The 24499-nt window shown below is 33.1% G+C and overlaps 1 protein-coding gene across 1 annotated transcript in view; it reads left to right on the top strand.

Moving 5' to 3' along the window:
- The window catches only part of LOC129225263 (glutamate receptor ionotropic, kainate 2-like), a 78697-nt gene that overhangs the window by 28398 nt on the left and 25800 nt on the right, over nt 1–24499 (top strand). The window contains exon 8 of the mRNA XM_054859846.1: nt 20495–20859. Within this exon, the coding sequence (XP_054715821.1) occupies nt 20495–20859 (365 nt within the window). The remainder of the gene's footprint in view (nt 1–20494; nt 20860–24499) is intronic.

Below are 24499 nucleotides of genomic sequence, written 5' to 3'. Positions count from 1 at the left end.
CCCGATTTAACGCTTGTTAAGGGACTGGAAAAAGTTATCGTTAAATCAAGGATATCGTTAAATCGAGGAGCATAGGCTTTCAATTCATTCAAATCCGGGCCAATAAAATGTATTATTAAATAGATTAAACCCGTAACAAAGGAGGTGCGGTCTCAGAGACCTTTCAAAAGTTTATCCACCACCCCTATTTCATTTTCAATCCGATTGAATGGTTTTTCCCAATAGCTTTTTGTTTTTTAACCTTGAACACCCCCCCTTGCTTAGCAGCATATTTTGGCAAAGTGCATCTGGTTTAAATTTCATTGCATTCTTTAAAAGCGGTCTATGAGACCGCGCCTCCCCATCAGTGTTACTATTTTCGGCATCAGTTGACATGGTCGACTGCAAAGATTGTGGTTCCTTTATCTAATTCGCGTTATGCAGAAGAAATGCTAGTCGAGGTTGAGAGTTGTTTCAAACGTTCACAAAAAGTTCGCAATGATGTTTTAGTAACAATGAGGGCTGAATTATTCCTGAAAATACGACGCAAAATACCAAAAGTTAAACGACTTTCAAAATTTTATCGTAACGTACTAATCTAATCAATTTTCTGGTATTACAATGTCCTGTATATATTAAACAATTAAAACAAAATCGTTAATAAATAACAGATTTATTTTTATTAGGAGTAGTGAACTATTTATTGCAGCATATGAATTTTCTTGAAAAATCTTAAGGCTATTGTAAAATTTCCTCGGAAAAGGAATATTTTAATTCAGAATTCAAAAATATTTTTTTCCGTGCTTATAGAAGTGCAAAGAGCACTTAAGAGAAATTACAGGAATGTGTCTTAATTACACGATTTTTAAAAAAATTGAAAGTAGAGCGGTCTCTGAGACCTCACGTCCCCTGTTATGTCCTACTTTTTCACCTCCCCTGTTACGGGTTAAATCGTTTAATCGATTATAGTTAAATCGAAGCTATACTGAATTTATATCTTTATTCAAAAGCAATGTACAAAAGTCCAAGGGCAACCAAGAGTACTCCAGGGGTATCCCACAACATATTGAAGGGGTCCCTTAAGCAAATCTTCCATTAAACTTTACCTGCAATATTAAACACAAGATATAGCTCGGAGGATATTGGTTTACATGGACACTAAAACAGAGAAAGAAAAGGTATGGTCTGATAGATAATGTCAGGTGTAGTAAAATCAAGTCTAAATTAAACAAGTTCAAAATGCTGAATTAAGCGTTTTGTTTTGCATGCTTACGTTTTGCTAGTTATTAGCAACATTTTCGTGTAACTTTACATTTTGTATCGTTTATTTATTATAGATGTATAAAATATCTGATTTTATGTTTGACTCTGTCTGTCAGTGTACAAAGTTTGCTTTTCTGCATCACGTTCTCCGACTAAAGATATTAAAATCTAATTTTAATAAACATAAATTTGGATTAATCCTAATGAACATATATATATATCCAGATAAGTTGTATCCATTTATTTTTTTTAATTACGTAGTAAAGTAGTGTAATTAGGGTAGTGTAGAATTATCAGAACGTTAGTTTTAGCTATTAGTGAATTTAAAGACACTTTTTATCATTTTAGACGTTTCTATTGTTTTTGAACATGATATATAAAAGTAATAATTGAGGTAAAAAGGCTAATGTTGCTGAATATAGTATTAGCTTCGGGAGCTAATGTTGCTGAAAGCCTTCAAGAAGTGTTTAAAATACGAAGAACGAAAAACTTGCTAAAATTTGCTTTCTGTTAAAAAAAAAATAACATCACATCAGAACACTACCAAAGAAAGATGGCAAACTGAAAAGTGCATAGCACCTCCTTCCGACGAATCATAAGTTAGTTGCTGTATATGCATCAAGTACAGAGAACGTTCATTAAAACTTTCGTCTGTAAAGTCTGCAAGAAGAAAAACATATTTATATTTCTTATGTTATTAAGTATCTAATGTTACATAACTTCTGTTTCAGAAAATGTGGATGTAGATGAAGTGGAAAGTAACATTGTCCAAATACTAGTTAGGCCAGTATTCAATTTTAGATGACGCTATAAATTGCTTAAGTTAAAATTGAAAAATTCGCAGACATTGCTATTTACTTTCCCGAGGCATTATAGAATAATTAAGTTTTGTAGAAAGTTGTAACTATGCACGGAACAGCTTCGTATAGGTACTGTCAAAAGACAAATATTTTGACCCATAGTGTATTTTTTATAATGACGTCTTTAAAACTAAGGATGGTATAAATTTTCATTTTATAAGTTTTATGGAGTTATGTTATTATTACCAAAGCGTAAGCAAGTTGGTGCTTGCTTTTATTCAAGCTCACTGTCTTGCTATAATTTGCGAATCTGTTTTTGTGATTGCATTCGTATCGTCATAACTTTACGTGCTGCAGGTGCAAATGTATTTTTTTTTTTGTCTGTGTGTTCCTTTGTTTATTTATTTCGCAGTGCTAAACCATAACAAATCTACTTTTTTTATGAAACCATAATTATTTCAATATATTTCAATAAAAAAAGATATATACGTTCAACATTATGGGTCGTCTTTAATGCAAGCATAGAAATCGCACAAGTCAAATATTTATTTATTTTTTTCTTTTTCCATATAAATTTCAAACACTTTTTTAAAACTTTTGTTGCCAACCATGTCTGGAAAAATGACCATTTAAGTACTTTTTGTAAACAATTTATCTCAAATATGATTTAAAAAATTTTAATATAGTCTAAAATAGTTCACCACTATATTTGTTTTATTTGCATCAATTTCAAGCTTATTAAAAAATTATAGTTGACCCTAACCCCAACTTGGCATCTTCGCCTACATATCTCAACTTTACTGTATTGTATATTTTGCTTTTATTAAACACGAAAAAAGCTTGTTTTTAAATAAATTTCTTCGGAACTTATACATTTTGCAGTCATTGTCGACACACCGCAGATGATTGTCACATGTTGAAGACTAAATCCTCGAGCTTTGATGTGTCTTCACGAATGGTCAATTCATCTGGCTTTCCGGTTGACGTGCTTTTAAGTTAAGCTGCTGGAACTAATGAGACTCTGAGTTGCCTATGGCGGTTATTAGTTAGATCACGCGAGGGTATCACTACCAGATAAATTGAACTCAAATACAATTGGTAAAACAATATATGTTTTAGCTTACGTTCTGCTATCTGTCACTGTTACTGTACCAAATGCTTTACTTATTTTCTTGAGTTAATTCTGAGTTAGTCCTAAAATTTCAAGTACTTTTTTTTTAAGTAACAGACGCTAATCTTTGTGGGGATAGTCAAAGAAAAGGAGAGAAATAAAAGAACGACAGACTAAACAAATGCAGTCATACACTTTGCAATGAGATAAAAACCTTTTTTTGAATGAGGGGGAGGGGACTAGGCACACCTGCCTCAGTGAAGTACGAGTTTATTGAAGCTCCATTACAAGAGTCTGCAATATATTTGACAGTTTGTAAACCATAAAATTATCCTTTCAAAGTTTCAAAATACTACTGTTTCAAACTTTTCAAGAGATAATTAAATCAGAAGATCAAATATTTCTCACAAAAGGTGAGGCTAATGGTAAAGAAGCAGATGCTTTTTACATAAACGCCGCTTTTGACAATTTACTGAATTTAGACTGCACATATTTTGTTTTCAGTCTTGATAGCTTTTCACGCCCTTTATGTTACTGACTTCTATTTGTAACGATAGCGGTATTATTTGTGTTTTTTAAAATAAAAAAATGAAAATCTCAAATGAATTTTGAACCACCCAAGTTTTTCGAAAATCTATTTTTAGTTTTATTTGTGATAGGTATAATGAATTGAATGAAAATTGATACTTTTCTCTTTATTTATTTAAAAAAAAAGAAAAGAAAGGAGCAAATATGAGCTGAGGTGTTCCTGTTTCAATAAACATATTTTCGCTCTTGGCTGAAAAATTCATTTCCATGACATTTATTGAAAAACAAAAGCAAAACTCATTTTTAAATATGTGCTTTCATTTATATTCAAAAACTGTTATGTTCATATGCATCATTTTCTATGACTTCCTTGACTTCCTTCGTAAATGAATGTCGCACTTTCATTTTTTAAAGTCGTTAATTTAAAAATTCAGAACAGGTTCGTCAGAAGAGAAGCCTCACATTCAATGCGCTTCACCTTTCAGTAAGAGCAACAAGGTAAAATTATTCAAAAAATAAACTGCTTTTAAAATATTTCATACACGTACTCAACAGAAAAGAGTTAAAAACCCTATTATTTACGGGTTCTCGAACAAGACTAGAAATTTCCTTGTTTTAAGGAACGGTTTTACTTCTTCTTTTACCAAGAGAAACTTCTTTATTTACACTCGTGTTTTACATTTTTATATGCAGTTTAACAGTTAAAAAAATGAAAAAAAAAACTTAAATAGAAAATGTAAGAAACACCTGCTTTTCCCTGAAAAGTTTGGAAAAAATAAATTCATGAATAAAAACGACCAATATGTTGTGAAAACGCTTTTAAAAATTTTCAAAAATACCTGAAATACAGTCGAATTCCGGTATAAAGCGTCTCAGTATACACGGGAATCAGACATACCGAGGAAATTCGGTGTCTACTCGGTGTAGCAAGGTGTGTCGAAGATCATGGCTCCCGATATCTAAGGAAACACAAAAGTTCTGCTTTTTTTTTTCTTTATAATTTTCTATAGTCTTGTTTGACATTTTTTTATGCTTTAAGAAGACACACTACTTGTTCTCCGGTATGAATTTTAATCATATTTACACTATAATCACTCTATTTTTCTGTTCATTTTTTTAAAATTAAGGATACAGTCCAGACCGCTTAATGAAATGTCGGATAAGAGAATATCCCGCTTAATATAATACATTTGCAATGTAACAAACCAATGTAATGTGTTATTTTGATCCTGGTTAATGGAATATCCCGCTTACTAGAACATTTTTTCGTGGCAAAATGGCTATTCCATTAAGTGGGCTCGTCTGTAGTTTAACAAACTATTCACATTCAATAGATCATGACATGGGGTTGCTCAAGTGCGATTTGTTATTTATGTCAAATTCTATCATTGCTACTGTACTGTGTTGTATTGTTGTCATTCTGATAAATTTGTTAAAAGTAGGTTCAATTTCACAGCATTACGTTTAACCAATAATAGTTATTACCAAACTATTAAACTGAACTACGCCGCCATTTTTATATTTTAACATGATTGCATACTGTGTTACACGACCTCACGTTATAGTCGGGTTCTACTGAAATCAGTTGAAGAATGGTAACCAAAATATATTTTGGGTATTAACGGAATGAGTAATTGTCAGTCTCATTTACTTCCTGCCAAAATTTCCTGTGTCGAAATATTTGTTAAAATGCCTCGTACATGATAGATGCAGAACGCTTATCAAGAAACCTCATATCACGTTTTTACTTTAAGTTATCGCTTTTTTTATGCATTTTTTAAATGCCAAAAAATCGTTAATATTAATTTGCACGTTAAGACGAAAAATCCGTTCATCAAAAGTTATATTCTTTAAACCCATCCACTACCAAACATAGAAAAATGTGAGAAAAATGTATAAAACTAATTTTTTAAGTTCTTAGTTGACTAACTAAAGGAATGAAATGATTTTTTAAAAAAATCTTTCATATTCTTACAAGTAACAAAATGTTGCGAAAACGCAACCCGTTGCGTTGACTGCAGCTTGCGTACCGTAAACACGGGCTACTTTCTCTCTAGGGTCCTTCTTTGGCAAAAATGGAGAAAAAGATTTAACGTTCTCTGTCAACCTTCAAGGAGCAATATTTTTTCAACATATTTTGACAAATTCCTCTAGAAAGCAATCCCAAGCACTCATTAATGTATACCAAGCAGTTCTATAGCTCTGCTCAAGAAGCAACACTAGTGGTTCTGCGTTTCTTGTGCTAACATGTGTTTTTATAACCCTTCAAACTTCTATATGTAGAAACAGTTCTAAATAAGCTAATCGTTTGTTAAAAACCTATTTATGAACACTATTTAATATTGTATGTAGGAGACATAGTTGCGCTTATCATTTCGGTTAGGGTTTTTAATTAAAATTTTCACAAGAACAACAGATTTCTTAAACTAAAAATTACGACCTACTTTGGCCTAGCATTAAAACTTGAAAAATCCGACAGATTGATTTGTAAAAGGAAAAAAAAAGCTAAAAGTTAAACTCTAAACGGGAAAAACACACAAAAAACCTGAAATTTGCAGCAACGGATAAAGACAGCGATTACAGACTCAATTTATCAGGGTTCAGTTACATGACTTTTACTATGGAAGATGAAGATGAACTAAAAGCTGTAGAGCAGGATTAGAAAAAATTACCTAATTGCATCTACTTCTTACAAATTTTGTTAAATTTGTTGAAAATTTGACGGAATTTTATTGTTGATGAATGAAATGGACTCAAGTTTCCAGGGAAAAGAAGGAGCTGATGTTAAGAGCACGGAACGTACCAACAAGTGTTGGTTGTGACCGACAATCTAGAATTCTTTGTTTTGCAAATCGTGTTTAGTACAGTAAAATTAGGGCAAAAAATGGCCAAACCCAAACATCAAAAAAAAAAAAAAAGGTGAAACCTGTTGCAAATTACTTCTTACCCTTCCAGCAAGAAGGGGTAAAAAGTCCCAGCACTTTGGGCGTCGGGTTTTGGGGGGAGGGGGGGACGAAATTATCCTCTATTTAAATAAAAATAATTTCTATTACTTAATAAAAAATTCTCAAACCTTGCAGAAACCACTCTATAATTGTAAAATAATAAACTCTCACAGAAAAAAATTCTAATTAACAGGGGGGCACAGGCGGGGAGGATGAGAATGGGGGGGGGTCATGGAGCATTGGAATTTTTAAGGCAGTTTTTTCAATGGGTATTTTTTATTTTTTGAGGGCTTTTATTCTGAATGGATGCTCCGTCACACTTAAGGGGTGCGCCATCGCTTTTTTTTTGGGGGGGGGGGACCCTGAATTTACGTTCTAAAATAAACTATTGCAGTGAAGTTCACGAAAAAATTTCCCTGATTTAAACTTTTCCGAAGTACAAAATGCCACAATATGATATGATAATGTCAGAATGATAATTATAAAAGATCTAAGCGAGCTCAGTAACCAAATTGTTTGTGACTGGAGTAATTAAACTGTTTAGAGCGCTGGAAAACAAAATTCCTGTGCAGCATTAAAAAAAGTCCAAATTGACCAAAGTTTAGCTACTTCTTCTTGATTAACAAACTTCAACTATTCTACAATCTTTTGCCATCACCGTTAGGGGGGGACAAACCGAAATTGCCAATAGTGCGATGGGCAATGCTGCAGTTCTGCACCCTCTAAGTCGGTGGGGGTTCTCATTTGCAAACACTGAGCTACCTCTCTTTTACGCAGATGGTTATGTGAATTATGCTAAATATGCAGACATATACTTACAACACTATCTCAAACTTTTAAGTACATTATGCGATAAAAAAATTGATCACATCAAACATCATCTAAAACATCAGCTATCCAATGATCTAACGCAGTGACAACTTCAGGTGGTTTAGAACCTGTAGTGATTCAACGATAGAACAAGTCTTGATGAGAGCAATGAGCAATACAACAATATAATGCTAAATATTTACACCTTTTTGTCTCTCAGTTTGGAAATCACAATCCGTTTCTAAAGCCCCCAGAAGTTTCTTCCCTCTTAAGTTGGTAGTGGTATTGCTCGCTGGTGAGTTGCAATGAGACTTTTAACGTTCGGGTAGTAACATCAAAGGATATTGAAGGCAAACAATTTTGTGGCATTTCTTTGTAAAGGAGGTAAACAGTTATGTCTTTAGCTTCTGTTACGAGAGTAGTTACTATCTGTAAAGATGTGTAAGCCCAAACCATCTTTTACACCGAATGGTATGAACATTAAAGATGGAATAACAAATTGTTAAAAACTTCTGGTACGAGTTATGCGCTGATCCTCCATCAGTATTCGATGAATCTGGTTTCAGAAGGAAAGAAATCTTGTATCGTTAAAGTGCTATTATCTGAAGCAAAAGGTTCATTCACCATCACAGAACGAACAGCTGGTGTCATATATGAGGGAGGCAGTGAGAAGCAAAGGGACGTAAGTGGACATTTTCAAGTTTTGAATAAAACGCGTTTAAGGATAAGATCCTAGGTAGGCTTTCATTGTTTTTCTTTTCTAAATCATGCTGTATAGAAGCAACTACCAGGTCTACTAGTACCATCTCTTGCCTCAAGATAGAGGAGAGGTTCACCAACCATTTGTACTGGTTATCTCCAATAGATGGAAGATACCTGCTTGATCATATTTTTGGTAATGATCTGTAAGCTTCAAGGAAATATGCCAGCAATGCAGTGTATAGGTAATTTGTAAGTATGGGAAAGCTAGTGTCATTTTTGATGGGTGCAAAGAAAGCACCACAGAAATATAATCTGCGTCCTATTACAACAGCCAAGCCTTCTGCTCTAGAAGACTTTCTGCGTCTCAAATCTTGTGCTTGCTCTGAGGAGTTCATTGGATATAGTGAATGTTTGAAAAGTCTGAAAGTGGACTGAAGTGCTCAATTATATGCACAAACTGTGTTAGACATAGCTGCAACAATAACGATTTTGCTGAGGATCTAGATTACAAAAAACATCTTGATACCGAAGACTTTTTGTTACAAGCTTAGGAAAAATCATTTGAAAGCAAAAAACAGTTCAGCGTAATTTTTCTGGCCATTTAATTGAATGTGCACCATTAGAGGGGGTGGGGGGAAGGATAATATTTTAGTATATAATTTCGTTTTGGGAGGTGAGCTACTGTTCTTATGGGGTGGACAGTCCTGATTTAATGCATTTTTGATTTGCATGAAATAATACTTCTGCTTGAAATAAAGGGGGGCGGTTTGGATTTATTTTATTTGGCGGAAAGGGGGTGCTGTAGCTTTGAGAGCAGGTGCACCATCGATCTTGGAAGATGGACACACTCGATTTCTAACTTTACCTTAGCGTTAAGTAATGTTTCCATATGTAATGTTAGGAGGGGGGTTCGGGGATACTGCTTCGTTTTACGGGTATAGGGGGGCTCTGTAGCATTGGTGGGTTATGTCATCCCTCTTGGGGGTCAAACACCTTTAATTTCATGCTTTTAAATTTAGTAAAACATAATATTCTCACTTTAAATTTACTCTAAAAATTCTGGAAAAATACTCAAAACAGCAATTTTTAGATGCCCCCCATTCCAAAACCCGACGCACAATGGGGTGGGACTTTTTAACTGTTCTTATTAGGAGTGTAATAAACAATTTGCACCAGGTTTGGCTTTTTTTTTTTTTTTTTTTTTGGATGTTTGGGCTCGACCCCTATTTTTACTGTACTAGTTATGTTGATAAAGTTATTCAACCTCCAGAATGATGACTGTTCTCCATTGGAAATTTCCGAGCCAATCACTAGTTATGCATGCACATTTTTGAAAATATTTTTAATGTTCCTTTAATCAACTACATGGGACTTAAATTTCTCGTAAAATGTATTTTTGTATCAAATAAATAGTTTTTTAAATGAACACACGTCTTTCTATGACTCTAGTTAGCTCTAAAATTATTTTAACTTTTAAAAACCATTTTGCGCCAAAGTAACCTAAAGGAAGGGTAACATTGGTCCAAAGAAAAAACAATTACAAATGGTAATAATACTTCCACAGCTCTGAAATATGAATAGTTGCCAAATGATTGAGAAATTAATGAGAAAAGTCCCAAAATGTGGGCCAAAATAGCCCACGTTTACGGTAATGCATTATTTCGTTGAAAGTGCTCTTGTTCATATGCGAAGTATTATCAATCGATTTTTTTTTTTTTTTGAGATATTAATGCTGCTCTGAATCCAAAAGTGTATAAGAAATTTAAAAGACTTTTGGTTGACAGTGTACATACATTTTTCTTTTGTTGACAACAACATTGCAGAGTCAATCTCACAGTACAAATGATGGCCTAAGAATTTGTTTTCGAAACAGCAGCAAAACATACAAGCTTTATTCGAAAAAATTCGCCACAAGGTCCCTATATTATTAAACTTGGATGTTTTCTCATGTTAGATGAACTAAGAATACTGAACGTTTAGAGCACAGAAGTTCAGAGAAGAAACAGCAGCCTTACTTGAATTTCGTCACATACCACGGTTTTTTTTTTTAAATTAATGTTCGTGCTACGTTACCCTAGATGCAAGTCATGAAATAGTACAATTCTTCCGAAAATGTTTTAAACTTGTACAGCATGTTTTCATTTTAATATTGTAGCCAAAAGCAGCTAATCTGACAATATTGGCTGCTGGGACAGAATTTCACTTTATAGTTCCTCTAATCTTCACACTTGCTGATTTTTGACAAAGATAAAGAAAAAGATGAGGCTTAAGATTAAAAACTCAGTTTTACCAGAATTTCGTAAAACTGCGTTATTTTCTTTCTTTTTTTTCCTTTATTTATTTCTTTTTTTTTCTGTTTTTTAAGACAATGATGTACATGTATCAGCCAAACAACGGAGCAAATGTCAATGTTACACAACATATGATTACAGAAAAAAGAGCCCGAATAATAAAATTTGTTTATTCTATTTCCAGGAAAAATAAAACTAAAAACACATTTTTAAAAATGTAAATACAAACAACGAAAAATGGAGCCAGAGAACGCAGATGCAAGATGAAAAATATATTGAAGCAAATGAAAAAGCAACTTCTTTCTTCTGTTAAGTAAATGCAAAATGGAACAAAAACATTTTTACAACCGCAAAAGAAAATATAAAACTTCGACTGTTATTGATCCTAGAGCCCTTCCAAATAATAGGTTTTGCGTGAAGGAATAAAAAATTTTCAGTCGTTTGCGGTGTAGTCTGCCAAAGAGCATCAAGTAACGAATTTACTGCCGCTTTTTCTTCTAAATTTACTAACAAGACGTTCGGAAGTACAGTTAATTAACATTTGTGATGTCTTTTTTTAGCTTAAATTAAAATCGTGTCTGAGCATAAGTAAGACAATTTGAAATTTGTTTAAAAGTAAGATAAGATAGAAACACACATTATCTGAAGCGTATATGTTTGTTTTTCTATTTTCGGTATGCATTAGTTTTTCTTAGCATTCAATGGAAAATAGTTAATTAAAGAAAGAAAATACGCGGCTCATCTTAGTCATTAAAATGCAGGTTTTTTTATTCAATGGGATAAGGTTTTTAAATTTTACATTGTTAAGGAAAATAAAAATGTGACCATAGACGTTGCTACGAAATCATGATTATTTAGGTCAATATTTTAAAAGAACATATTTTTCTTTAATGAAGAACATTTTTACTGGTAAAATGTGGAAATAATATTTATCTTTTATGTTGCATAATATTAATATGATTAAAATATTTTCCTTTTATTTTTCGCTTTTGATATTCAACAGCTATTCAATGCTTTTTAGTAGTCTGCCTATATGTAGATGATTTTTTTTCTTTGTAGTTATGTGCTTTATTAAAGCCAGATTTAGCACTAAACTAAATTTAACGAAATTTGAAAACAATGAAGTAAAAACAAAAAGATGAACTTAGTTCAATATTAGTTCTATCCCAATTAGTTTTATCTGTTGGAAAGTTAAAATGAGAAATGACAGCGTTTAACTGGACAAAATAGCAGATTAATGCTCACATGCGTGTCGGCTTTATAAGGAACGCCTTTTTTAACACAAAAAGTTCAGCGTATGGATGAAAAGACATCTAAAAAAACAAAGTCTTATTATCCATAAGTTCCCTTTTTTTCACTGCAAAAAGCATTCTTTTTATGCCGAAAGATGTGTCTGCAGTAATCTTGAATGTTTCACAATTAAATGTTGTTGTTTTTTATTTTACTTTTAAAGCACAAAGGTATTTTTTCAACACTTGTACAATGCTGTTGATTTAAAAGAATGAACTCGTAAACCAATGGTTGTTTAATCGAAACAACTATCAGTAAGCGAAGTGTTCAATATTCAATTTATCTAGTATCCGTTATTACAAATGGTGTCAGAGGCCGTGCAATGCCAACTGCTATTGCGGTAAAAACTTGCAAGAAAAACAAAATATTCTCAACAATCTAGGATGGATCTGTTTTACTTAAAATTGTTGTCAATGTTACTGTAGAAGAATAGAAAATGTTCACGAACTTTAGATCTATACTGAGATACTAAACAAGTAAGTGTTAAATATGTAAAGAACTTAAGTCTTGTCAGCCTCAACCACATACAGTGCTGGCCAAATTATTAGGCTAAAGAGTTTTTTTTTTTTGTTTTTTGTACACTCTGTACTAAAATAGTATTTATTTTACTGTTAAAGTACAGTACATACTATACACCGACTATTACGTTATTTTAGCATAATTTAATGTTTGCAAGTGGCAGCACTGTCTGCTTTGTTTATGTTCTTTGTTTATCTACTTACCAGGAACATAACCTCAATCAGCTTCAACAGTTCACTAGTTCTTTTTGTTAGTGTGTTCTGTCATATTTAAAGTTAGTTTAGGTAATTAGTGAGCAGGTGTTTGCGAGTATTAATAATAGTGAGTACAAACAATTTTTACATCCTTTTTTAAAAAGTTAAAAAATGGTGTAAATCTTGTGACAAGTGTGCCAAAAATACTTAAAACGCTCATCAAGAACAAGGTAATGCATACTAACATACTAAATATTAGATAATTATTTCACTTTTTGTTAATGTGTATATAGTTATGTAAACAATAAAGAATTTGCTTTTAAAACAGTCTTAGTCTAATAATTTAACCAGCACTGTATGTATCTAATACAATGGCTTTACCAAAAATATTTTCAAATCTTTTCCTGGAAGCTAGTTTAAGTATCACGTATTCTGAAATTTAGTAACATTTTTGAAACCTTAATTTATGCATTTTTCGAAAATGTTGACGCTTGTTATTTGTTTGCGAGTTTCCAGTAATCCAAAGCAGTGCTAAGTTGTAAAGCATTTCTGCTTTTCTGAACCTAATACTGTATCGCTACAAGCGCATAATTCTTATTTTGTATTGCATTAAATACGGACATTTTAATTGCAGCTGTATTCTGGAAAGCTGGTTCCCAAAACTGCACGAAAATTTACCTGACCCATTACAGTTTTTATGACGAGCTTAGCTTTTTTTTTTCGGAAGTCCATGATCTTTTGATTGAAGTCATTGTAGTAAGCACAAGATTTTTCAAGGAAACAATTAACACCAGCACATAACTTTTAGTTTGGATTCGAGGTACTCTATACTATTGATTGAAATTTGATATACTCTCCCAGGAAAATCTTACATCCTTCAACAAACTTTTTTCGGTCAATGATATTAGCATATTTCGTCTAAAAGACTTCATCATTTTTTTGATATCTTTCGCCGTTGATTAAATATTTTTTTTTCTCAAAAATTGCTTTATTTTCATTATCTTAACGAGCTCCGCTACTTCTGTGTTTTGCTTGTGTTTTCCAAATTACTTCGTTAGTGTAATTGTGAGTTATTGACTTGATGCCATTTTTTAAGTTATTCGAAATCAAGAAAGGCCAGAAAATATATTTTCAAACTTACTAAAAGAAAAACAAACGTAATGGGTGGTGTTTAATCATTTTATTGAAAAGAAAGCAAAACATCTTATATTACGTTGTTTTTCTTACTCTGACGTGACAGCGATTAGTAGTTACAACTACCGTTTTTTTCTTCTTTTTTGCGATTTTATAAAGCATTCTTGAAGTATTATTGCGCAAACCGCGTTTCCATACCACAATTTGTTGTTTTTCTATGATTTTTTAAAGTGCGTCGAGGGTTTTTTTGGACACCCTCAATTTTTCTGTTATAGGATGTTTTTAATTTTAAGTAACACATAAATATTTAAACTGTAAACTTAAGACACCTGATGTTATGTGTTATAACGAAGATATTACTAATTCAACAAAAGGTTTTGACCTTTTACTTCACTGCATTTCCTTCATTGCTTTATATTTTATGATAAATCGCATTTGAGTCTATCTAGAGAAGGTAACGAGTTTAACAAATTTACGGAGAAAACATACCAAAACAAGCTATTAATCTGGAACGTATATACTTTATTCGTGTTTATTTTATCTGTTTCTTTTTTTTACACGACATTATACGCCTAGACAGAGCTTTTACATAACTTCTAAAAAATGATTTTTTAAAAGTTATGTTGGCTGAAGGGAAATAAACGGTAAAACGTAGCCAAAAATGTGTTGCAATATAAAACACTGCTCCGTATAAAATGTGTATCAACTAGTTAGTAGATACTACTAACTAGTAGATACAGAAAAACTTACCAATTAAAAAAAAAGTTAAACATTGTTAAGTTCTTCTCGTAACTTTACTTGTAACATAAAATGCCTTTTGTTCACTTCCACATGAGCATTATTAGTAATTTATTTAATACCCGGTCAGCTTATGATTTTACTTCATGATTACTAACCCTTAGACCGATTACATAGTTGCTTATGTAGAGATCTGAATTCGTAAACTCTGCTGTGGATTTGGAAAAATAAAATTGGTATATAAACACGTGCCATCTACTGTCAAGATAATTAGAAGTTGAAACTTGATCATTTCGTCTTCATAATTATCTCGTTAATTTAATATTTACTCAAAAAACCGATTATATAAAAATTAATACTGGATTCACTACAGAAACGGTTTGAAATTAAGAATAGAAGCTTTAGCTTCTAGTTCCATTCCGGAGATATAACATTTCATGATAGGGTTCAAACTTGGGTTCACTTGGGGTTTTGTCAAAACATAGTTTAGTATAGGAGAGGTTAGGGCTATACTTAAAGCTGCGCTATACTTACCCATATAAAAAGGGTAAGCAAGTTGGGCTAACGTCCTGTGGTGGACCTTCCCTTGCACAACATACCACGTTTGCAGACCACTGCCGGACCACGATCCCAATCATACGGGAGAGGGAGGGGGTGCTCCATGGCCCTCCCCCAGAGTGGTACAACCTAAGGCTACACGCTAATGAGGTGTGAGAGAGTACTTAGGGCAACACCTTAGTGGTGGGGTATGATGGATAAAATTAACTCTTCCCTAAAATCACAAAATTTAATTTGGGAGATTTTAAATATCTTTGCTAACTCTTAGTATTCTAAAGCGTTTCGTTGATTTGTATTTTTTGCTAATGGCAAATACTTTGATAATTACAAGTGACACAAGTTGATCAAATTTTACTACATGAAATAATTTGTTTTTAAGTAGTTCAAATATGAATACTAAAACACACAACATAACTAAAATAAAATAATAAAATGCCTTCCTTCCAAGCGCAACAAATGAACAACACTTTACTTAGATTTTCTCATCGATAGGAAAAAGAAATAAAAATTAATCCATGTTACATTTTCCATTAGGAAACTTCTTCCTCAAAAAATATAAGTCAGATGTACTTTTCTCTTGTTTCTTTGACTAAGTGTAAATTGCTGTCACAACAGTGAAACGTATCTCAGTAAAAGATTGGTTGGTGATGCAAAAAACGTTATCGCATTTTCTTTCTGCAAGAATTACTGAGTTTATTTTGGGTTTCTTTTGGTATTGCTAACAAGGTTGTCGCATAGGGCTCCGATTAATGGTCTGCTGTGATTTATATTGATTGTTTTGTTGGAAGCAAGAATGAAATGAAGTCGAAGAAAGTAATTATTATATAATGCACCTAACTCTGCTTTCGTGGAAGTAAACGACACCAAAAACTGTATTCTTAACTAGGAAAATAAAAGAAAAAACAAGAAATATTGCTGTGTTGGGATTACTACGTCATTTAATGTATTTGCTTTGCTTAGTTTAGTAACAGATTCGTGCGCAAAACTCGTGTCATGTCTATACTTTTATATATGGAAATATTACAATGTAATAATATAAAGCCAGGGTACGATTCCGAATATTGAGATGATCGTATCAAGTATTTTTATTTTAAATGTCTAGAAATATTTGACAGTTTGCTATTTTTAGGGCGGTTAAAAATAAGCTGGAAGTTAAAATCTGAAAATGTTAAATTAAAGATTGTTTTTCACAAAAGTTACTCTGATTTTCACTTATTGAACGCATAAAGAATTTAAAGGTTTTCCAGGAAAAAATCTTTGAAACATTTTTTAAGATGCGAAATATAAAATTGTGTGGAGTTGTATGAGATATTCGAATGGAAGAAGTAAAGTTTTTTAACGAATTATATGACCAATGCGCAAACAACAATGTAAGAAGTTGCTCAGATATATTTCCTTTCAAAATAGTCAACTGGGATTTTTTCTTATGGAAACATTTTACAAAAAAAAAAAAAAAATAGCTGTGAAAAGTGGGTCACACCTCCCCAGCTTCCCCTTACTGTCTATATACTTTGGTATAAAAAGTATACATCAAACAATACTTTAATTTAAACACATACACACACAATTATGTTTCACGAAATTTTCTTTTTCAGAATAAGAACTTAAATTTTGAATTATATCAGTGTTATTTTTTTAACAGTTGATTAAAAGTATTTTTTTAAATCAGTGATTTCCTAGCAGCTAATATTATTTTAATGCATTATCGTAAGTAAGAAGATACAAAGGAAGGAGCAAATTAAACAGTTTCAAGACCTAGACCATTAAAGATTTAGCGTCCTGAAAACATCATAGGGGTCAGCTGTGCTTAAGTCGCTCAAAAAAAATATTCAGAATTATCTTCCTTTTTTAAAAAAGCTATAAACTCAACTGTTTCAACATGTTTCACATTCCAACATGTCCACTCTTCAATACTTTACTGCATATTAAAACAAGACTTTAAATTTGTACATTGATTGTTTCACTAAAGAGGCATACAAAGCAAAGCATATGAATAACTTTGAAATCAAATCCGGATATGAAATTTTGTTTTGTTTTACATTTGGATTAATATTCTTAGGGCGGTAATAGCATAGTTAAGTTATTCCGCTGCATTACTGTTTTAGAAACTGCCCGATGCTAAGTTGCAATCGTTGTTTTTGCATAAATATTTACTTCAAAAGTAGCAAGAATTTTCTTAGCTAGATAACTATTTCTCCTTCAAATTACATAAAAACAATCATTACGAATATAATTTTCCATCTAAAGCATAAATTCACGATCCATAATGAACAGAATTCACTAATTAAGATTTTATTGGCTAGTCAGAGCTTTAGTTGGTATTAAATATCATTAAAATGCACACTGCATCAAAACAATTATGCAAAAGTTTTCCACACAAGTCACGTAACGAGTTCAAAAATAGAACTTTTGCAATTGTCCATAAATATTTTCAAGATACGCTAGCGGAATTTTAAGGTAATTAGCATATATAACGAAATAATTATTTCGATCGCATGTTCAACTGGCAATCAAAAATTTGAAATTTGTGAAATTTAGATTAAATATTCCACATCGTTAGGTATTTCGCATGTGGCACGTACATTATGTTATGATTACTTATTTACTTAGTTTAATCATTAGCTGCACGATGTTTCTGATTAAAGTTTATTACTGAGTATAAAAGAATTTTCCATCCCCCTCAAGCCAGTTTAAAGTTAATTCGATTTTTGATCAAAAACATTTACAATTTTTAGCATAGTTATTTTTTGATTTTTAGTTCTAGAAATGTGGTTTAAAGTGCTACTCAAATCACTATTCCTTCGGCAGGAAAAAAGAAAATGCAAAACATTATACTTAGTTTTACTTTCTTTTCTGAAGATTTCAATGAAAAGAAATCATGCAAAAATTAGAACTGCTCCTAGCTTAGAATATATATATATATATATATATATATATATATATATATATATATATATATATATATATATATATATATATATATATATATATATATATATATATATATATATATATAATAATAAAATTCAACTGGCGCAAAATGGGATAGCTGTAATTTATTAGTATTTTCATTGACTTGTTTATAAAAAAATAATGATACCTTAACAAAAGTAACAACACATTGAAAATGCTTGCGAGTTTAGTATTAGCATTTGTCCCGACAGACGTGATTATTTTGTTAGAATCTGACTAATTATTAGTCACCATTTTGCTTCTTTTGTTTGACTTTGCGTTTAAGGGGGGGGGGCAGGAATCTGTTACATTCTCTAGTTCTGAAGGGAAATAAAATTTACCATTCTTATTTGTAACCATAAAATGTAGTACGTTTTTTTTTTGTTTTTTTCAGATCTTGTATTGTGTTTTATGCAAACTCGTCTGTGTGAGAATCCAATTTCTGAACTCAATCATCTATCTCTACCTTATCACAACGAAAAGGGTTACAACTTACGGGATATAAAAGAAACTAAGCTTCGTTTTTCGATCAAAAAATAGTTTTAAAAAAGAAAAAAAAACGGATAATTCCGGCAACATTATTCTCGTATTATTGAACACAACAAAAGCCACTGTATTATTTACATTCTTTATTACTTTTATTCCCGGGTCGGTCATGGTTGACTCAGCCATTCTTCCCTTCAGTGGGTCAATAAAGGAAGTACCAAGCGTATTTGGGAACCGTGTACACTGTGGGTTTCGCGTTAGGCTGACCACCTAACCGAAACATCTGCATTGCAAACCAGAGCCCCTGGTAAGAAAAACTGACTAGTGAGTTAGGCATAGTAGGCCTTGGCCCTCATGGATTGTTTTGCCACAGGGTTTGTTTATTTTTTTTTATTATTGTTTTTAGCTACATATATATGGGTTTAATCGAAAGGTGTGTTTTACAGTTTTGAAAAGTATTTATCCTCTCATTGTCCAAACATTGAAATTAGTTGTAACTTTCTTCTATATCTAAGAAAAAAATATTGGATTAGGGAAAACTTTCGAATTTTGACGTATTTAAACATTTTGAGGTGTGCTGAGTCCATTTCGACCATTTTTACAAAATGTCTGTGTGTGTGTCTCACGTATGTGTGTGACCAGTTTTTTGTGGCTGCTCTGCAGCAAAAACTACCGCATGAAACGCACGAAATTTGGTACACATATGTTCCCCTACGTGAATTTGTGCCCATTGGTTTTTGGTACGAATTACTCCAAGGGAGGCTGAACAATGGGACGCTTCTTGTGTTATGCGTGCTTGCTACTCCCCAGGAAGTAACTGGCGGAATCCAACAAAATTTTGTCCATATGTTGCCCCAACAGGTACAGGCGCTGATTACATTTTTATGTCAATAGTTTAAATACGGGTTGAGCTATAGAACGTTTTTTGTCGTCAATTGTGAGTGCTGTGTCTCAAGAAATAATGAACGGAATCAAACAAAAAATTATCGACAAGTAGCACTTAAAAGGTATAAGAGCTGATCCTATCTTGGCGTAAATAGCTGAAAAAGGACTGGCGCAATCGAACGTTCTTTTTCTTCCACTGTGAGTGCCATATCTCAAGAAGTAATGCTACGTTCTGGATGAAATTTGGAATAAATGTGAATCCATATATAAACAGGCGTTGGTTCAGTTTTGGCGCCAATCGCTCCGTGAGAAGCAGATTTTTTTTTTTTTTTGTGAATAAAAATAGCTTTATAAATGCAACAATAAGAAAGATAAATCGTAATAGACAGTCGTCTGCGTATTTCGCGTGATTTTAATTGTTGGAAAATGACCAGAAAATCGCGATGGTTTAAACTTTTTAACTGTTACCATCTTGTGTTTGTTAACAAATAAATGTTTGTAACTATTTTAAGCAAGGCTTTTAAAATAATTTTTCAATTTTCATTCTTTGCTTTGCTTTTGAGGCAAATCGGGAATTGGGATGGTCGTCAAGTTTTGGCGTGTGTAATTTTATTTTTGTCAGGAATATTGCTTCCTCATCAAGCATGGGGAGGGATCAGAATTGTTAGAAATATATAGAAGAAAGTTCCGTAATGGCCACAACATACTAGTTTCTCTCTAATTTCAAGAATTTGCTTTAAAGGAGATTTTACTCTGAATGGATGGATCACGGTGGCTCACTTTTCAAGGGCTTCAATTGCTATTTTGAAGGAACATTTCCCTTCATGTCTTATCCCAATAATGTGCGATTTGAGAAGGTAGGTCCACTCCCACGATTAGCCTCTTGATTTTTTTTTTTTTTTTTGCGTGTGTAGGCTTTTCGAAAAATCAGCGTTTATGCAGGCGGTGCAAGGAACTTACAAGACCATCATCAGACCTGTAGGCCATCATCAGAGCCGAAATTTTCAGTATACCTACTGTTATGCTGAAAGGGAGTAGTATGCTCAGTGTATGGGCTATGTCACCTACCTGATATAATTTTCGAAGTTGTGTAAACCAAAATTTAGACATGTACATTATTAAACCTACATTCTTAAATCCATAATAATAAGTATACTAATTCATAAAATGGGTATTTAATTGAATTTTGAAGTAGCAAAATAATATTTCCTGACCATGTATAATAAACGTTGTGTACTAAATATTTATTAATTGCAACCCTCCTCCCCTGTAGATGAATACTGTATATATTTCTTCTTTTTCTTTCTAGGAAGCAGATCTCGCTGTTGCTGATTTCACCATAACGTATGAACGGGAACAAGTCATAGATTTCACAATGCCATTCATGAACCTAGGAATTAGCATTCTTTTTCGGAGACCGACTCGCAAAGTACCTAAACTGTTCTGGTTTCTCCGTCCTCTTAGTCTTGAGGTCTGGATGTACATGGCCGCTGCATATCTGGGCGTGAGCTTACTGCTTTATGGGGTGTCAAGGTTCAGCCCATACGAGTGGGCCCCGCCCCATCCCTGTGAGGCTGTTTCTGTACGAGCTTGCAGGAATTGCTTTTCCATTCAAAACAGCCTTTGGTTTACAATAGGTTCCTTGATGAGACAAAGCTCTGAACTGCAACCGAGGTAGGTTTGGAATTTAAACCTGGTTTTACAGATTTTTATCTTTAGACGTCCGGATTAAAATAATGCACTCACTGGTCAATGAATTAGGAACCCTTGAGAGAAACTTCTTGCATTGCTCGTAACTGTGCAAGGGTCTGGAGGGACATCATGATATGGAGCATGTTTTGCTGGCATGGATGTGATGCCCTGGTGTTAATCTAGGGTAAAAAAACTGTCATACGATACATAGATATACTGCCGGATTAAGCACACCCTGCAATGCTGCATTTTTATCCTGATTGCGAAGGTTACTTCACGGACGATAATGCAACTACACATCGTGCCAGAAGTGTTGAAAATTGGTTCGCTGAAAATCAGTCTGACTTCCAACATCTTCCCTGGCTACCGCATAGCCCGCACCTTAACCCCATAGAAAATGTGTGGGGTATGGTGGAAAGACGCATCTCATAGAACGTTTCTCTCCCATCTAATTTACAAGAACTAAAAAGCTACATAGCCATTGATGTTATTCCTGGATGTAAATGCACTCCATAATCATGTAGACTCGATGGCGAAAAGAAACAGAAGCTATCCGTGCAAAAGGTACTCCAATAAGATATTGATCTTGGGTTTCTAATTCATTGGCCTGTGAGTGAATAAGATTTATTTAAATACCATGGTTAAAACCATTTCAGATGTACTTAAAATACACCACCAGCTCAGTTATTCCATCCGAGGACTGCAGTTTCGTACTTTTTAGCACTCATCAGCCCGGAATAGGAATCACATAAGCCGTAGGAGAAAAACCTCTTAAAGGAGCCAAGATAACCAAACAAACTGGTAGCTAATGTAGAATTAGCACACCAGATGAGTGACCGCACCATTGCTGCGGTCACTCATTTGGTGTGCTAATTCTACATTAACCACCAGTTTGTTTGTTGTGCTGAAAAGCACGAAACTGCAGTCCTCCGATGGAATAACTGAGCTGATGGTGTATTTTAAGTATTTCTGCCTTAGCCCTGGCTTAGGGCGGTAACTTACTACAAAACATCTCAGATGTGTATATGAATCGCAAAAAATATTAATCAATGAGGTCTGGATGTGCATGATTACTTTCTATTCAAGAGTGAACTTATTACTTTAAAGAAACTCGAGTACCAGCGTATAGGAGGTTTGTCGTAATACACCACTGTAAGGCCCTTTTCGTACAAGGAATTGTTATGTCGTTTAGAACTTTTTCCGGTTTGCAATTGGTTTCTTGGTCATACTAGTGTAGGAATTATATGCACACACTGCATAGGTTATTGTAAAAGATTTGAAATTCAAATATCCCAAATTTTTAACATTTTTATTTTCAAATACACTGCTTAGACGATGAAAGATCTCAATGAACTGCGTGCTTATAATTATATTCGATATTTATATGAATCATGAAACATTAATTGGACAAAATATGAATATTAGTTCATTTGTTACAGCATTTTCATTACATTAATAATATAAGTATGAATGGCAGGAGCATAAACTATTAATCTATAGTTTTGACGTTCTTAGTTCCGTTGGTTTTTACTTTCTGTAATAATGAAATGCACTGAGAATATTTGCTTTAAATTAATATGCATTTATACTTAAAAACTTAACTTTTATGCTCATTCTAAAATGAGCATTACTCTTATACATCTATTTTTTACTTTCTTCTATATATTATATACAGAAGAAAGTATTGGATTCGTGCAAATTTTCGAATTTCGAATTTTGAGGGATTCGAACGTTTTGAGGTGTCTGTCTGTCTGTGTGTATGTGTGTGTGTCACGTCTGTGTGTGACCAGTTTTTTGTGGCCGCTCTACAGCAAAAACTACCGCATGAAATCGAACAAAATTTGGTACACATATGTGCCCCTATGTGAACTTGTGCCCATTGGTTTTTGGCGCGAATTCCTCCAAGGGGGGTGGAGCAATGGGACGTTTTTTGAGTTACGCGTGCTTGCTATTCCTCAGGAAGTAACAGGCGGAATCAAACAAAATTTGATCCATATGTTGCTATCAACAGAACAGGTGCTGATTCAATTTTGGTGTCAATAACTCAAACAAGGGTTGAGCTATAGAACGTTTTTTGTCGCCAATTGTGACTGCTGTATCTCAAGAAATAATGAACGGAATGAAAGAAAAATTTATCGGCAAGTAGCCCTTAGTGGGTATAAGAGCTGATTTTATTTTGGTGTCAACAGCTAGAAAGGGAGTAGCGCAATCGCCCGTTCTTTTTTTTCATTGCGAGCGCCCTATCTCAAGAAGTAATACTACGTTCTGGTTGAAATTTGGAATATATGTTAATCCATATGTAAACAGGCTTTGGTTCAATTTTGACGCCAATCGCTCCAAGAGGTGTTGATTTTTTTTTTTTTTTTTTTGAATAAAAATAGCTTTATTAATGCAACAATAAGAAAGATAAATCGTAATAGATTGTCGTCTGCGTATTTCTCGTGATTTTAATTGTATGGAAATGATCGGAAATATTCATAGACTAATAATAAGTATAATAATTATTATTAGTCTATGGAAATATTATCTCAATGCATGGCCCCACTGAATGCGCTGGCGCTTTACCAGGCCTTGACAATTTTTGACTTTCCTGTATTAAAGCGGTGCAACTATTCCTGCACTTGAACATGGCCACACTAGATGGAAAAACTTTAAAACTTCATATTCGCCCATTCTGACCGCAAGGAGGCGCCACAAGCCACTGCTGCATCCACCAATCAACGACAAGTTTCAAAGCTTGTTTATTTTAATTAATAAATGGAATATTGAACAGACATCAATATTTCGCAAGATGCTCAGAAATATACCGAAAAAACCAATTTGAATCGAATTAGTAATGTCATTTTGCTGATTATTTAATGCGTAAATGGAGCATCTAAAGTTGGTTAGGCAATTCCTTTTAATTTAATTTTACATGCTCATTTGTTGTGTATCATTTGTTGGATTATTTTACGCTTAATGGAGAAACTTAATTATTCATAGGATTATTTTTTATTTTAATGGACTTTTAGATCTTGTTTCTAGACTTATCGCTTCGCTTATAAGTCTTTAAAAAAAACAAAATAATTTATGATATCGCCAAATAAGTACTTCATACGTAACTTGAAATAGTCCCCGACAATAAATAAAATTGAAACTAATCGCCAGATTAAAAAATGCACCGCTACGTACCTATAACGGAAAATTCCCCCCCCCCCCACCCTTTTTTTAATTTCTTTAAATGCTAGATATTTAGAGCTGCTCCTAATGCTATACTATTAGAACAAGATTACAAAAATTTGTAAGCAGATGTTAGATTCCTGCGGACGGTCTACTGTGTGTATTTTATTTTTCCAACAGAAAATTCATATCCTAATTTTCGCCAAACTTGGCGATCAAATTTCCTGCAAAGTTTCTAGTTCAAAGCTCCTTTCTCATTCATGCTTTTAAAGTGTAGAAAATAGTTTTTTATGACTAGAATTCAATATTCACAGGATTTTACATCGCTAAATATTTTAATTTTCTTAAAAATACAGTCAATTTGCGATAACTCGAATTCTGATAAATCGAATATTACTATAACTCGAAGTTTTTATCAAGTCTTGGCAACTTAGTCTTTAATTCCATTCTAATTATTCCCAAT

This window comes from Uloborus diversus, chromosome 6 (genome assembly GCF_026930045.1).
Source record: "Uloborus diversus isolate 005 chromosome 6, Udiv.v.3.1, whole genome shotgun sequence".
In the NCBI taxonomy this organism is placed as follows: domain Eukaryota; kingdom Metazoa; phylum Arthropoda; class Arachnida; order Araneae; family Uloboridae; genus Uloborus; species Uloborus diversus.
Note: the sequence above shows the minus strand (reverse complement) of the source record. Positions and strands in the feature narration are given on the sequence as shown.